Source organism: Podarcis filfolensis (genome assembly GCF_964270895.1).
Source record: "Podarcis filfolensis genome assembly, chromosome: 10".
NCBI classification, from domain to species: Eukaryota; Metazoa; Chordata; class Lepidosauria; order Squamata; family Lacertidae; genus Podarcis; species Podarcis filfolensis.
Window position 1 is genome coordinate 42,033,717 of NC_139612.1, and position 16,557 is coordinate 42,050,273.

Genomic DNA, 16,557 nt, shown 5'->3' on the forward strand with positions numbered 1-16,557 from the left:
GGGGTGGTTAACAATCAGAAATGCAATTGTTAACAAATAAAACAAAGAAATATTATAAATATACACAACAATCATACTTTACGAGTTATGGGGGACAGACCACCCCATAACCTCTATATTCAGTGAAGGGTTATAATTTGAGCGAACTCATAAAATCATGAATTCAGCAAGGGTGGAAATAATACCAGCCAACTTTCTCTGGAGGCTAGCCTGGCAACGATTTGCTGGGGGGTAGAACAAAATGGTAAACCATCAGCAAAACATCAGACTTTTGAGGCAGGGTTACTAAGGTAGGGTTACTGTTGGCCTGATATAAGCAACAGGGGGGAAATTGCCTTCTGCAATGGGCTTGAGAAGCAGATATTTCCAGGATGAGCTGAAGTCCTCCCAGACATTTGTTCTTTAATTACCTTTGAGATTTTCATCTTGTGAAGTGGCAGGTAATCCATGAGGGCTTAACTTTTAGAAGACATCCAAAGATCAGTCGCCCTAGGCAAAGGTTTCTTCTAGTTTGAAATGCAAATCCATTAACAGAGTAAATGTAAGTAGTCCCTTATGGGATTTAATAAAGTCCTTGTTTCAATAATGAGATACAAACTAATGAATACCTATTGAGCAGGTGAGGGTTCACTGCCAGCTATCCTTTTCATAGACTTCACAATGACTTGTCAGCCAAAAATGAGGCATTAGAATGCAGTTGTCTGTGATCTTTCATAACTTTATCTCACTCTTCCTTGAATCTTCTGAGGAATGCCATTTCTTCCCACCCAACCAAAAGAGGCCACAATGCCACCCTTCAAATGAAGGGCCCCCAAAAGAAAAGTCCTTGCCTGGTGCTTAAAAATAAAGATGGCACCAAGCATGCCTCCCTGGGCAGAACATCCCACAAGTGGGGTGCCACTACTGACAAAATCAAACCCTGTGGAACCTCACGTAGAGTCTCCATGGGGCTGAACAGTACTAAGTACCACCCTCTCAAAATGGCCACCACAAAGCAGTGCCACAAACTTGCAACTCGGATAGCTGTTCCAGAAGAATACCATGGTTGGTGGTACTGAAAGCAACTGAGAGACCAATGGGTCTTCTGAATATTTTTTTATCATATCAGCAGACACCTGCCCAGCTTGATAAACTACTTTTGAAATTATCATGTATGGAGTTGCTATGGTTGGAGGGAGGGGAGTCAGAAGTGTGCCTCCCTTGAGGATGTGGGACTAAAAGCCCCTCTATCTCTGGAAAGTGGAAGCCATCCCAATGCCAACTATAGCTTTTGTAGTTCAACATGTCCCTGCTGGGAACATGCTTTACCTAATTACATCAGTGTCTACAGCTCCCTGCAGCACGATGAACTATTTTAACATCCATTTCCAGAGGCATGAATCTATTACACTAATTATATTCCTGTATACTTCAAACCCTTCTAAATGGTATTTTTCCTCCATGAATTAAGATGTCTTTGAAAACAAAGATAGAAGCAACCATAAAATGCCCTAAAGTGGTTGCCTACTTTGTCCTATAAATTTAAAATTTCTGCTTTAGGTAAATTCTGTGCTACGGTGCCAAGAAAAGCAGTAAAAGGGTTGAGGCATATAATTTAAAAAAAATACTCTGTATCTACCACAAATATGCATATGTGATGTTCCATGTATGTGTACCTGCCAAAGAGATGTGTGTGCACTTGTCAATCTTCTCTGACGTTGCTTATCCATTAGGCATGTTGCACAACTTAATCTTCTGGCAACCTGTGGACTTGCAACCAGTGTCTGGTGCTGTTAAAACTGATTGTGTCCTCCATCTCTCTTGTGGATAAGAGCATGCCCATTCCCTAAAATTAGCTTGCTAGCCCACTAGATAGTGTTTGGGTTTTTATGTTGGGGTGGCAGTCAATTAACAAACTTTTTGTTTGTGATCTGTCTGATAAGTATGTGTAGATACATTCTAATTTGTCATCTGAGATTTTAAAGAACCCAGGCTTGAACACTTTGCAAGGATAGCAAACGGAGAACATCATAGAAATGCATGTGCAGTTTGCAGCATTGAAGTGACCACCTCATGGTGCAAGCCTGGCCTGGGCAGTGTCTATGGAGGTCCTGGGCTGCCCAGATAACAAGACCCCCCTCTTGGCCTCTCTGATGTGGTCCAAAGGAAAGCAGAGCAATACATTTGGCACCAGCTTGGCTTGCAGGAGTTGCCAGAAGGAGACATACCATGTGTGGAATGTGCAGTGCCATATATCAGCTTCTTTGTAGAAGTCTGCACATGTGGATTATGGGAAGGGGAATGGCACCAAATATTTTAGTTTGTCCCAAGTTGCAACATCTGTAGTTCTACAACAATATGTTTCTAAACCATAGGGATTTTCTAAGCATTGCATTGCATGGTCCATTAGTTAAATTCTGGGGGTGGGGCACATGGAAAAACTAAATTGAGAAAGCTAAATATAAAGAACCCTATAATGTAGTTCCTTCTGAAGCCACGGTCCTGCTACATAATGTACCTACAAGCAAGCAAGGACTTGCACACTTCCATGTGTATGTGGTGAACCTGCAAATTGTTAGAGGGACTGAGCCTCTAGAGAAGAAATAAATGTGTGCCCATCAGAATCTCGTTTTGTTAAACTTTTCTATTGCAATAATCAAATCTGCTTGCAATGAAACGTGGGTGAGGCAGAATGTTCTGTGCAACTTTCACAGCAACAGACACTTGACAGTTTGCTAGCAATTGTACTATACTAAAACAAGTCATGTGATTTATTTATTTTTGTTCTCAAGAGCCATAGCAAATATATCTTAATTTGTTTTGCTTTGATGTTTTATTCACTTCTCATGTTCTAAAAGATGAATGTCATGGTTTCTAAAGTGAACATTCTTTGAAGAACTGACTAAATGTTGTCTGTTTTGATCTTTGTGTCTTTAAAGATGCTTTGTTACAGCAAGTCACTGTTATGGCAGTGCTCAAAGCCTCAAAGATGTTAATTTCATGAAGCAAAAGTATTTTGTTTTTTACTTGGATGCATAATGATATGCTGGCAACCCAGGCTTTGAATTTAAAACCTCATACTATACAACTAAAGAATCCCAGTATAATGCAGAAGGCATTGCGTACATTTACACAATTTGCGACCTTTGTCAGTCCAATTTATTTAGGGTTTTCTTACAGAATTTAGCAGGGGAGGAGATTCAGTTTTTATAAAGGACTGACAGCGATGAACTATGGTGGCTAGATGCAAAACAGGAAGTGGAAAGTGCAGCAGATGCATTAGAATTTCACTTGTTGCTGAAATTCCCTCTCCTACACAGCAGGCACAGAAGCCCTCTCCTCTTTTTTACCTGCTCACACTAGTGAAAAGCCACATAGCAGAGTGCAGCCACACTCTGGTAGCAGTGAGGTTGATGGTTGTAGCTTTATAGAGACAATATGAAATGGAATGGGATGCTTCTGGACTTCTAGGTCATGTGGCCACTATGATTACACTTAACTGGATGGAACCAATGACTCTTAGGCTCTTTTTCTTCTATTGCAGCAGTCTGTAGTTTCTAAAAGGAAGGCTGGGATAAGGTGGGAAAATGGAAACACTTTTTCTTTCTCAGGAGTGAGATGTAAGGACATGGGGAATATCCACAGGGGATTTCAGGAGTCTTAAAAGGTAAAAGTACCCCCTGACCATTAGGTCCAGTCGCAGACGACTCTGGGGAATCTCCACAGGAGATTTCAGGAGTCTTAGCTTTTTGCAAAAGTGGAAAAATAGACTCAATGAGCTGAAAGGATGATGAGGTAACATAGGTGTGGAGGCAGACAGAAATTGGGGTAGCTTACCAAATGGAAATATTCACTCAGTATCTGAAGCCCCCACAGACTTCCCTTGATACATTAGCAGATATTGCAAATATGTTCTCAGTTTTTTCCTCCACAATTTTGTGTACTAAGAATTTGTTGTTTGGGGGTTTTTTTAAAGTCGTACTTAAAGCTGAATTATTTATTTCAGCTATTAGATTTCTCGGCTTGCTTAACAGTTAGATCCTATGCATGCTTTCTCAGAAGCTCCACTGTCTTCCATAGGACTTAAGTCCTGTGGATTGCAAACTATTTATTCAGATTACAGGCTAATAAAATATCTCAGCTTCAAACTTCAAAATAATACTTTACCAATAAGATAACTCCACATATTGGTATAGGCAGCATCTGAAAGAAAGTACAACTGTGTTCTAGAAAGAGTTAATCAGAGATACTACCTACTACTTCCGGGTTGGCGCCTCCGGACAATGGCGGAATTCCTCTGATCGGGAGGAATTCGCTGCGTGGAAATTAGGGTCTGGCCGCCACGGCGAAGGCGGGGACCCATAAAAATCACAGGCGGGAGAAGCCTGTGAACGTGGGATTCGGCTGGCACCTTTTGCGCCTCCCCTACTTGCGGGGAAACCCGGTCTCGGGGATCCAGAGCGACGTGGGGTGAGTGGCGCGGTGCTTTGAATCGACTGCTTTTTTCACGGAGTGAAGCCGCATTGCTGTTGCCGGAGAGCGCTGACTTTTTCCTGTGGACAATTTGATCTTAAAACAACTACCCATGAGTAGAACGGAAAATTGGATTTTTAAACGTCTTAATTTGGCACCGAAACGGGGAGGTTTTAAACAGGAAGTCCGCCTCCCCCTTTTGTACATAGACTGAAGCAAAGAGGCTGCAAGCTAAAGTCTTGGAAAGTCTTTTGTAAAGAATTAAACCTCCATCGGCTAAAATCATTAAACCCCCCTTGGAAGCAGGAGAAGAGGGGGGAAATTTTAGATCGCGTAAGCCTGCAGGAGAGAGAGTGAAAAAAGATAAATTACCACCGTTTTGAACCTGGAAACGGGCTGCCAGTAAGATTGACGTTTTGGGAAAGTTCATTGACTGTGAATAAAACGTATGTTGACAGATAGTTAAACAAGAGAAATATATTGTTTCCATTGTTTCCTTCTGCGCTTAAAAAGGAGCAAAAGTAACTGAAAATTGAAACTAATTTTGTTGCTGGATCTGCGTTTAAAAGGACTGATACAAATAGAAATTGTTTCCTCTAGAGGGAGCCTTTGAAACTGTTACAGGAGTGGAGCTGGGGAATTTTCCAGCTGCACAGATAAAAGACCGTGAGAATCAGGGATTGACCTTGGACTGGTAAGAATGTCGACAGAAGAAGCCCTAGAGATTGCATTATGCAAGATAAGTGCTTCATTGGAACAGCTTCATAAGAAGACGGATGTGTTGACTATTAAAATTGATAATCTGGGACAAAAAGTGACTGATTTGGGACAAAAAGTGAACATCTATACAGAAACTACTCAGGAATCTACTTTGGCATGGCAAGTTGTGGAGAAGGTGAGGGAGAAAGTTGTTGTTGAACCTCAAGTAATACAAGTGGAGAGAGCCCCAGCCTTACAGAGGCAATTTGATGAATATAAGTTGTTGCCTTCTATGACTGAATTTAGAGAAAGTCAGATTTTGAGGATTGGAGCCCCGCTTGGATTGGAGAAGGAAAGTTGGACAGATCCCCTTATGCAGGGATGTTCTGGCTTTTGGGACCTGGATTTGGGTCAGGAGGAGATTGGAGTTGTGGGGGCCTTCAGTTTTGGAGGGATTTTGAAACACGTCCTGAAATATCTTTTGGACTTTAGTTTTAACTACGGAGAATGGGCTGACCTGTCGAGAAGGAATAAAGACATTGTTAGGTTGGAGCTTCCCCGGGATCTACTCCTCAGCGCCAAAGGAAGGAAATTAAGAACAAGATCAGCAGAAGATAAAGTAAAGTGTATGTATAAATATGAAGAAGATCTGCAGAAGGGACATGGAAAAGAGTTAAGAGCCTCGGACAGAAGATCACCAGGCTGATAGACCATATGGAATTGATAGAAAGGACTGGCAGAATCCGAGACCAGGGAGAAGAGACGGTGGAAGAAGATTGGGAAAAGTTTAAAATTTATTTATAGAAATATTGTAAAATTAATGAGTGTCAGAAAAATGTTGGAATGAAATTACATGGCTTTAGTAGAAATGTTATAAGGAGTTAAGTACAAATAAGTTTTATGGTATTAATGGTAAGATAAGGTTAAAATAAATTAAGATAATTATATGACAGAAAACAGAGAAAGATGGAAAGGATTTGCTGAAATAATTAAACTAGAATACAAAAAAGGGAGGTGTGAGGAGGTTGATGAAACAAGTAAATGAAAGACAAAGACATGGAAATATTGGATGTGTTTTCAATTGTTTTTGCTTTTGTTTCTGTTTTGATGTATTGTTTTTTGTTTTTTATGTATTGTAATGTATTGATTTGTTTTGTTTAATCTTTCTTTTTTCTTCTTCTTTCTGTAATCTTTAAACTTTTAATAAATATTATTTTTTTAAAAAAACAGAGATACTACCTACTGCTACCTACCTACTGATGTTGGTGTCAGGTGAGGCAAGGTTGGGATCTGATGTCCTCTTTTCTTGCCTCTATCAGTGGATGGAGAGAGTAGTCCCACACAAGCCAACATCAGCTACTGCCTCTGCTCCTCCTGCTGATGGTATCCAGGGAAAAGACTCTGAAATTTGGTGTTTTGGGGTGAGGAAGGGTGCTGGAGGTTTGGAATTCAATGAATCCAGAAGTTGGGGGAGGCAGGAAGCTGTCCTCCCCAGCTTCTGCTGTTTACCTTGTTAGTTAAAGGTAAAGGGACCCCTGACCATTAGGTCCAGTCGTGGCCGACTCTGGGATTGTGGCGCTCATCTTGCTTTATTGGCCAAGGGAGCTGGCGTACAGCTTCCGGGTCATGTGACCAGCATGACTAAGTCACTTCTAGCAAACCAGAGCAGCGCACGGAAACACTGTTTACCTTCCCGCCAGAGCGGTACCTATTTATCTACTTGCACTTTGACATGCTTTTGAACGGCTAGATTGGCAGGAGCAGGGAACAAACACGGGAGCTCACCCCATCGCGGGGATTCGAACCGCTGACCTTCTGATCGGCAAGCCCTAGGGCTCTGTGGTTTAACCCACAGCGCCACCTGCGTCCCCCACCTCGTTAGTTACTTCACCCAATTTTCTTTCATTTGAATTAGACATTCATTTATGAAGAAATAAATACAGTGGTACCTCAGGTTAAGAACTTGATTCGTTCTGGAGGTCCATTCTTAACCTGAAACTGTTCTTAACCTAAGGTACCACTTTAGCTAATGGGGCCTCCCGCTGCCGTGATTCTGTTCTCATCCTGAAGCAAAGTTCTTAACCTGAGGTACTATTTCTGGGTTAGCGGAGTCTGTAACCTAAAGCATATGTAACCTGAAGCGTCTGTAACCTGAGGTACCACTGTAGTTCTCAAGAAAGTTGCAAAAGTTCTTCGTAACTTTCTTCACTCTAAGCTGCTTGACCTTTAAAATGTTAAAGACAGCAAGGAACATGAGCAAGCTTGTAAAATATATTTATCTGGATTCCTTTCTGCTGAAGATATTGTTGCTGGCCGGATTTTAGAATCCTTTGATCCTTCGTAGTGTACATGGCGAACAAGAACATAGTGTTACAATGAGATGATCTTATTCTACACATCTTGAAGAAATAATGCCGCTTCTCCCCTGCATTGTGAGGGCAATGCATTTACTTGTCTTCATATTCATATAAGGAAAACAGTTGCATCACATCTATACTACGTTTGTTTGTTTGGTTGGTTGATTTATATACCACCCTTCATCAGAAGATCTCAAGGCAGTTCACATGATAAAAATACAGGATAACAACACAAAATAAATAGTTAAAACAAAAACAAAACAATAACACCCCCCACACAAACACATTTAAAAGGTTGTAGAATATTAATCCGCCAAAGGCCTGGCTGATGAGGAATGCTTTTACTAAAGACGCGGGTGGCGCTGTAAGGGACGCGGGTGGCGCTGTGGGTTAAACCACAGAGCCTAGGACTTGCTGATCAGAAGGTCAGTGGTTTGAATCCCCGCGACGGGGTGAGCTCCCGTTGCTCAGTCCCTGCTCCTGCCAGCCTAGCAGTTCGAAAGCACGTCATAGTGCAAGTAGATAAATAGGTACCGCTCCGGCGGGAAGGTAAACGCCGTTTTCGTGCACTGCTCTGGTTTGCCAGAAGCGGCTTAGTCATGCTGGCCACATGACCCGGAAGCTGTACGCCGGCTCCCTCGGCCAATAAAGCGAGATGAGTGCCGCAACCCTAGAGTCGGTTACGACTGGACCTAATGGTCAGGGGTCCCTTTACCTTTACCTTTAAATATGTGTAATGAAGGCGCCAGACGAACTTCCCTGGGGAGAGCATTCCAGAAACAGGGAGCCACCACAGAAAAGACCCATTCTCATGTTGCCACCCCCCCAGACCCCTCATAGAGGAGGCACACAAGGAAGGGCCTCAGATGATGATCACAGAGTCTGCGTTGGTTCATATAGAAAGAGGCGGGTTTTGAGGTATTGTGGTCCTAAGCTGTTTAAGGCTTTATAGGTCAAAACTAGCACTTTGAATTAGGCCCAGAAGCTAATTTGCAGCCAGTGCAGTCAGGCCCAGATCGTTGTAATATGCTCAAACCATCTTGCCGAATTCTGCACCAGCTGAAGTTTCCAAACCATCTTCAGAGCCAGCCTTATGTATAACACATTGCAGTAATCTAACCTAGAGTTCACCAAAGCATAGATAACAGAAGATTGAGCAGCTCTTATTGTTTATTGTCTTCTGTGATACAGTCACTTTTATAAACTCATTCAGTGTCATGCAGACATAGAAATTCTCACATTAAGAAAGGCTTCAATTTAGATGCACAGGAAAAGAAAAAGTTGATTTCCCTATTAGCAAAGGCAGCAGTAGCCCCTCCCCTATTTTCAAGGTACCTGTCATTATAAATATTCAAACAACTTCAACAGCAACTGAATATATGAGACTGCAGAACACATGAATCTGTGGTATTTTCTCTAACTGGTGGCAGCATCTGAGATCCTTGCCAGGAACTGAACCTCAGATCTTATGCACAGATTTTGTGTGCTCTTCCAGTGCACAGCGGCCACTACCAATTTCTTGCAGATCCAGTATTCTCTCGACAATAGCAAATAGCATGGCTAAGAATCATGAGAACATTTCATTGAGCAATGCTTCCCTGCCAGCCATTTTATTACAGCCCTCATATGAACACATACTGCCACTGTGCCACTTTTAAGTATTATGCACAGTAATTGCAAGAAATGCAGTTTTTCCACTTCTTTTTCATGACATTTTTATTTTACTCTTTTATCAGTGGTGCCAACAAAGGCTTTTTCCATACTCCCAGTTCATGTCAAGCAGTCCTCATTTGTTGGTCTTATTGTGTGTGATGTCCTGAAATATCGTGTGGTGTACATTCTTGTATGAATAACATCACACATTCCTGTCATGTCTAATCAGCAGTAAGTCGTCTTGAATTTTGTGGGGCTTATGATCAGGTAAGTGAGGTTCTGATTGCAGCCTATGTCCTTATCTCTACCTGAATGTATTTTAATTTAGGAACACTCTAAGTGTGTGTGTGTGTGTGTGTGTGTGTGCGTGCCTGTGCATGCGTATTCTTTATTATTTCTGTGACCAAGTCTTCATTTAACCCATTTTCTGTTGCAGTCATCATTATCAAACAGCGATATCATCTTTGTGAAGCTGCATGCCCCTTGGGAAGTACTGGGAAAATATGCAGAACTTATGAATGTAAGAATGCCTTTCAGGTAGGTCTAGTTATATCTTTGGGCTTGCCATTCAGTTTTTTAAAGCTAATGTAAACCATGAAAGTGAAATGCAAATGATTGTTATTTTCTTTTTAATGGGCTACAATTTTGACTCAGTTTCAATTTTAAATTTAGGTGGTATATAGCAGTGCCACTATTTTCATGGGGGTGTTCTATCCTTAGGCCCTTTAACCCCTTCAATGCTGGAGCCCCCTGCATACTCGTGCCCTGCTGTTTTTTAAATGGACATTTCTTTGAAAACAATGGAAAATCGAGAAGATCCAGGTACGTACGGCAGCACAGAAAAGTGCATGCCTGTTGAACGTATCTGGCATATCCAACACCTGTAGCCTGCCAGTATGTATGCTGCCTTGCTAGAGGGGGAAAAAATCACCTTAATACTTAAGCATCTACTACAAAGAAAAATACATTTCATGACTTTTACAAAAAAACAACAACAACCACAAAGCTAAAATACTGTATATTACAAAAAACAAAAAACAAAACCACAGAGCTAAAATATTGTATAATACTAATGGCCAAATTAACTTCAAAATGTCATTTAAGAAAATTTTGGTATATTTGGCTATATATGAACTTTAAATATATATAAACATGCATTTTAATGTATTTTTAAATCTTACACCTGCTTTATATTATATTGTTTAGAGAGAAAAAACTTAAAATAATGTTTGTTTGGCTTATACTAATTAACATATTCAAACAGCCTAACTCTTTTTTCACCTATATAGATTTACATTAGTGTAAGTCTGTAGAATGAAATGTTGGTGTTCTTAATTTGCAGAGTATATACACTGAAAGAAAAATACGAGTTCAGAATTTGCTGAGCAATCACAATCTGTGACCAGCTTTCCCAGATTCTAAGCAACTCTTGATGTCTCCTTCAAGAGCTGTTATGAAAGTCTGCTCTTTTAGCTATTAACTCCCTCGCCAGAGCTTAACAAGTTGGAGAGATCAAAGCTATTTCAGTGTGGATTCAGTTTTCAAGATAAGGCACACTCTTCCGAAGTCGTCTTTATCCATATTTTAAATCTCAAAAGGAAAACTAAAATTTGTCAGACTGTACTATGATTATAAACACAATGCAGCTTGTGCAGGTGAGTGCAGTTTGCCACTTTCCAGGCTGTGCAAAGAAAATTGAAAATTTTGAGCCCCTCCTGTGACATGACATCACAAAGGCTCCTCATATGGATGCGTTATGGCCATGAGCTCTGTCCTGCCACACTGCATCTTTTCTCTTGCAAGGGGTTCTCCAAACAAAAACGCCCAGGTGCTTTCTGTTTGCTTTGAGGGTCTTATTGTGGTCACAGGTTTCATTATTGAAAGCATGGTGGGCACTCAATTTTGGGTAACATCTCATGGCACCCATAGCCAGGGCTCTTTAAACAGCCATTATGAACTTTCTCTGCCAATATATTTTCTTTATTACTGGTGCTGCTGCATTTTGTAAATTAAATACATTATTGCATATTAAGCAAATAAGAATCACCTTGCTGGATTTGACCAAAGTCTGTCGGATCCAGCATTCTGTTTCCAACAATGAGCAGCCAGATAATTCTGGGCGAGATATCAAAAGGATACAAAAGTCATGGCTATACCCTACTGCTCCCTCAACCCGCCAACTCTGCTACTTGAAAGTATACCAGTTCTGAACATGGAGGTTCTGCTTAGTTACCATGGGGCAATACCCTTAATGAGTTTACCTAATCTTCTTAAAAAGATAAAAGTCACCTTGTATAGATGACCAAATGTGGGGATAACCATTGCATGGAGTGGATATATGGGAGTGTTCTCATTGATCTTCCTCCCGGTTTTTGCACATTGCTAGGCTCTTCTGCGTAGAGCCTATGAAACTACATTCCATGTAGAAGGGCTGGTAGTCATATGAAGTTTTGGCAAGACCTATGGTTATGATCCCAGCTCTCACCCCAAGAATTGATTATCTCTGCATTTGGATACCATACATATTATGGTAGGGAATTACATATTTTATGAATAAGTACTTCCTTTCGTTGACAAAAGACCAGAACTATAAAAAAGCAGAAGCACTTCACTCCCTACACCAGTGGGGGTGGAGAAACACCTGTGCTCCCCCCAGATGTTGTTGGATTGCAACTCCCAACATCTTTGCCTTGTGTACTATTTGTACAATATTGTTAAAGCAGGATGGATATCAGGAAAGAGCCATTTTCAAATCAAATGTGCATTCTAGCCAATATAGCTTCACATTTGCACAGATAAAACAAATGCAAAAACTAACTTATATTTCATTTGACTAATACCAGGGTGGGCAGACAGTAGAACTGGATCTACTGGTATGGCCAGGGTAGATCAGCAAGAATTTCTAACCCCCAAGAGCAGCAACAAAATGACCACCTTCCTAGCTCTAAATTATAACTGCTGAAATGAAGATAGTTCAGAGTAACCAGGAATTGAATTTTTGTGTAGAAGGACCATGAGCTCTGTTTACTTCTGGTACTCAAGACTAATTCCTGGGTTCATATTAATCAAATCTAAGTATATGCCCTTTAAACCATGCTCCACTTGGTGTATATTGGGGGTTCTGGTAGAAATTGAAGTAGATCCCACAAGCCTGAAGTCTGCCCACTCTTTTATCTAAGGGGAAAGCACTTACTAAACACATAACTAATGCTTCTGTACCACATGCATGCCACCTCCTAGAGAAGAACTGCATCACTGTCACTAACACTAGCACCACTTAGAGATGTGCTGCATGTAAAGTTATGGCAATTGCCCAGTGCCAGGGTTTGCCTAGCCTGAGTATTAATTGCTGTATGTTCCCCAGTTTGAAGCACATGCGGTTTATCAAATGCTGTCTTTAACCATTCAGTTATTGATGTTGAAATCACTGCGTTAAATTTATTTATATTTGCATTTGCCTCCCAAAAAGCTGCCATCAGTTTCCAGGATCCTTTTGAAAGAAAAAAGGCCCCTCTCTTCATGCATGAACATAAACGGAAGAAAGAAGAGTAAGGGGAACAAAAAAGTGTTTCCTCAAGTTCCATCATACCTGACACTTTTGTGGGTTTCTGTGATGGTTCTGTCTGTTAATCTCTCTCTTTAGTTTCTTCCTCCACCTCTTACAGGCTTCTATCTTCAATCTCCTTTCCTTCCTTGCTAGTTCATACTGTAACTGACGATGGGTTTTCTTCTCGACTGGCTTCATTTTTGCTGTTCTTCCAGGAGAAAAATCTATTACCTGCATCGCCGGTACAAGTTCCTGAACAGGTTAGTGATGTTTTTCCTTCATCAGAAGATGGCCATGGTTGATGTAAAAGCTCAACCACAGAAGGAGAAGGGGAAGCGAAATAATCAACTGTTGTTTCTGCAAATACAGTAGTTACAATGATTTTTTGTGTGTGGATAGTTGAATTGTTGTTGGTTTCAAGGTATTACTGTCATCTCATGGTTTGTTCTAACATGTATGTTCCACTTGAAAGACTCTTAGGACCAAAGACACCATTTGTGCAATTGGAAAATTGAGTTGAATACATGTTTTGTTAGAGTAAAAAGCATGGAGATCCAATCCAGTCATATACACCATACATTTAAATCACATTTACCCCCCCCCCAAAAAAAAGAGTTTACCTCTCATATAGCTATAATTCTGAGCGCCCTTAACAAACTACAGCTCTCAGGATTCTTTGGGGAAAATAATGTGCTTTAAATGTATGGTGTGTAGACAGCCCAGAACTCAGGAGTTTAGGGCACTTTAAACCCCAATGTGGTTGGAGGCCCCACAGCTTTTTGCCTTGTGAGAAAATATCCCCTTGGTACCTCTGCAAATGGATCTTGCATCTGGCAGTTCTCCCCACAGTTAGAGGATGAAATGACTAGCTGATAAAAGCAGGGTGAATCTTTGAAACCAAACAAAAGCAGGCAGAATAACTATAGAAAATGTAACTAAGTGCAAGATAAAGCTCATAATGAAGGCCTCGTGAGCAGTCTGTTAACCATAAGCACACAAATCTTCCACAGTGATATGCATTAGGGAAGTAAATAATGATGGTTTTGTTCTCCATATTAACGAATCAGTAACGATCAGAACTTACTTCTTGTATGTATCATAGCTTGACCTTAATGGGACTATTTTATATTTATATTTATTAATCTTGGATGTATTGGGTTCCAGATTTCAAACTAACATTCCAGGGGGAGGTTTGAGAAATAGTTAGCTTAGAGAACAATTCAAAAGGCTTTTAACATTGTGTGAAGTGCCGTAACTCTGTGTTTTAACATAATAAAAGTGTCATGATTCCCATGGAAGTGTCTTCAGGGGGGGGGGAGGCGGCATTTTCAGACCTGGAGGAAGAGTGGGAGGAACTTGGGGAGTTAAACCTGGAGGACCCTGGGGAGTAACCCAGTGGAGTGGGGGGTAACAGATTCCAAACCCCAAGAGATGTCTCTTCCCAGGGAGGGTCCTAGCAAGTTAGGGCATGGAGATCTGCCCCCAATAGAGGCTTAGGCAAACTTTCAGAAGTGCCTCCCATTACCTCTTTTCCAGACACTTCCTCCACAGCTGCCTTCCCCTGTTACAGCTGGGAATAAATCTGAATCTGAACTGGCATTCACCCCACCATAGCTGTCAACGTTTCCCTTTTTTTAAAGGAAATTCCCTTATTCCGAATAGGATTCCTCGCAAGAAAAGGGAAAAGTTGACAGCCATGCACCCCACTTCTTTCTCCAACCTCACCTATTTAGCCCACAAGGATTGCCCATTTGCTTGCCCAACTACCATGCTAAATGCTGTGCCTACCCCATTCTTTAAAAGGAAGGTGCAGGGGGCATGTTACTTTTTAGTTCAGTGTTTTAGCTTGTGCTTAGCTAATGTAGCTTCTCATGTACCCACAGGTCCTTGCAACCTGTGGCTGCCTTATGTGCTGTTCTAACCTGAAAATAAAAGGCTTTGACCTATTTATTTAGTATTCATTCTGATTTCTTTGTAGGGAGGTTAGGCAAAATTGGCTGTATGAGTATTCGTTTTTATTTGTTTGCAGGGAAGTTAGATGGCATTGCCTCAAAGCAAGTGTTATCTCACATTTCCTAGTGCATTTTCCTGTTATTTTCCTTTACTGCAAAAACCCAGTCCTTTGAGTAAGCAGGTTTGCACAAGACCTTCAAATCAACTACAACTGTGCAGCCTGAATTGGCCAGTATGTGATTGAATTCCATCCCAAAATAGCGACAGTCTGAGAAAAAAAGAGATGACTGTGGATGAGGTGAAAAGGCAATAGGTGGTCAGGCCTTCAAGGCAGCAACTCACAGTGGCAGTGACAAGGGCAGACAGAGACTTCTCTACTTCTGATAACTAGTTTAAGCAGGATTTGATATGCTACCTAGGAACAACCAATCAAGGCAAGGTAATAGATACTAAAGCTTGAACAGTTACTAATGCAGGGACTAGCTTGCAATATAACAACACAATACCCAAACTAAATAAGAGATCCACTGTGCATGCCAAAACCTATGGGTGCCCCTAGTTCTTTGAATCCCAGCCATTGCATTTCTGTTTTACAATTAATAATGGAAATAGCTAGTTGGGTTTGGTTGTCGCATTACTTGAAGCCTATAAATGGTTCACAGTTTGATCTTAGTCCCTGACCTACTTTAGATCAGGCATGTGGAAGCTTCTTTGGAGCCTTATTCATCCTACTACATTATTCACCCTTTGATTACATGGATATTTTGTTCATTTGCTCCAGGTAAAGTAGGGTTGCCATATTTCAAAAAGTGAAAATCTAGACACAAAGTGAGCTTTTTAAATATATTTTTAAGGAAATTTGCCAAAAACGACACTGCTGACATGGGTTGTCTTTTGTAGTATGCATAGTGCGATCTTTGTCATGCAGCAGAACTTGCTTCAGCCAGCCCCATGCTAAATGAAGGCACCTGTAGTGTTTGAATGAAATATATAATAAGCTCAGGTCAGACTCCTTGCCTAGCACTGCTCACTCTGAAGGGCATTAGCTGCCCAGGATCTGAGTCAGAGGATTTTTGGCTCATGTAGGCAAATCGGTTTGTATGTACATGTGGGAGTGCACAATTCTCCCTTTGTACCTACTTCTCCTTAAATTATTCAGTGAATGTTTTAGCTGAATATTCTTCAGCACATGAATATTGATTGGCACTTCATGATAGGTTACAACACCTGCAATCCCTGTTCACTGGCCATGTCTGCTGGGGTTGATGGAAATTGCAGGCCACATTGACTAGGCCTGTCATAAGGTGTAGGACAGGCATAGGCAAACTTGGCCCTCCAGATGTTTTGGGACTACAACTCCCATCATCCCTGACCACTGGTCCTGTTAGCTAGGGATGATGGGAGTTGTAATCCCAAAACATCTGGAGGGCCGAGTTTGCCTATGCCTGGTATAGGAGCTCTCAGCCCAGGGTGCGAGCTGAATGTTTTCCCACTCCTACTCTACATGAAAAGTGTGATCAGCAGGGAACTATCATTGCAGAACTGAGGTACTGGTGCGGGGGGGGGAGGGGATTGTACACGAGGATGCTGTAGTGAATATTTTTCTTTATTCATTTATTCATTTTCTTATGTATGTGTTCAGTTTCTTACCAGACTCACCTTCAACAGGAGGGGTTGCCTCATGTGGCTTCAGACCATGCCCTTATTAGAGCAATTTTACCAGGAAGTTAAGATGGTATTTTTAGCATCTTCTTCCCAGAACAATAGGAGATGTATGCAGCAAAGAACTTACCAGTGAATTGGTATTATATGACTCATATGGAAGCAGTGGTGCTTTTTGCCCTATTACATCACAGCTATTTGCTTCCTGGCACCAACACCATTTCCTGTAGAGAT

At 41.2% G+C, this 16,557-nt stretch overlaps 1 protein-coding gene across 5 annotated transcripts in view; it reads left to right on the forward strand.

Moving 5' to 3' along the window:
• ANO4 (anoctamin 4) overlaps positions 1-16,557 on the forward strand; it is a 132,513-nt gene that overhangs the window by 74,882 nt on the left and 41,074 nt on the right. For 3 of the 5 annotated variants that reach the window (XM_083573609.1, XM_083573610.1, XM_083573612.1), the window contains 3 exons: positions 9,598-9,698; positions 9,882-9,983; positions 12,924-12,968. In XM_083573609.1, the coding sequence (XP_083429735.1) occupies positions 9,598-9,698; positions 9,882-9,983; positions 12,924-12,968 (248 nt within the window). The remainder of the gene's footprint in view (positions 1-9,597; positions 9,699-9,881; positions 9,984-12,923; positions 12,969-16,557) is intronic. The other 2 variants (XM_083573611.1, XM_083573613.1) reach the window with 1 other exon arrangement.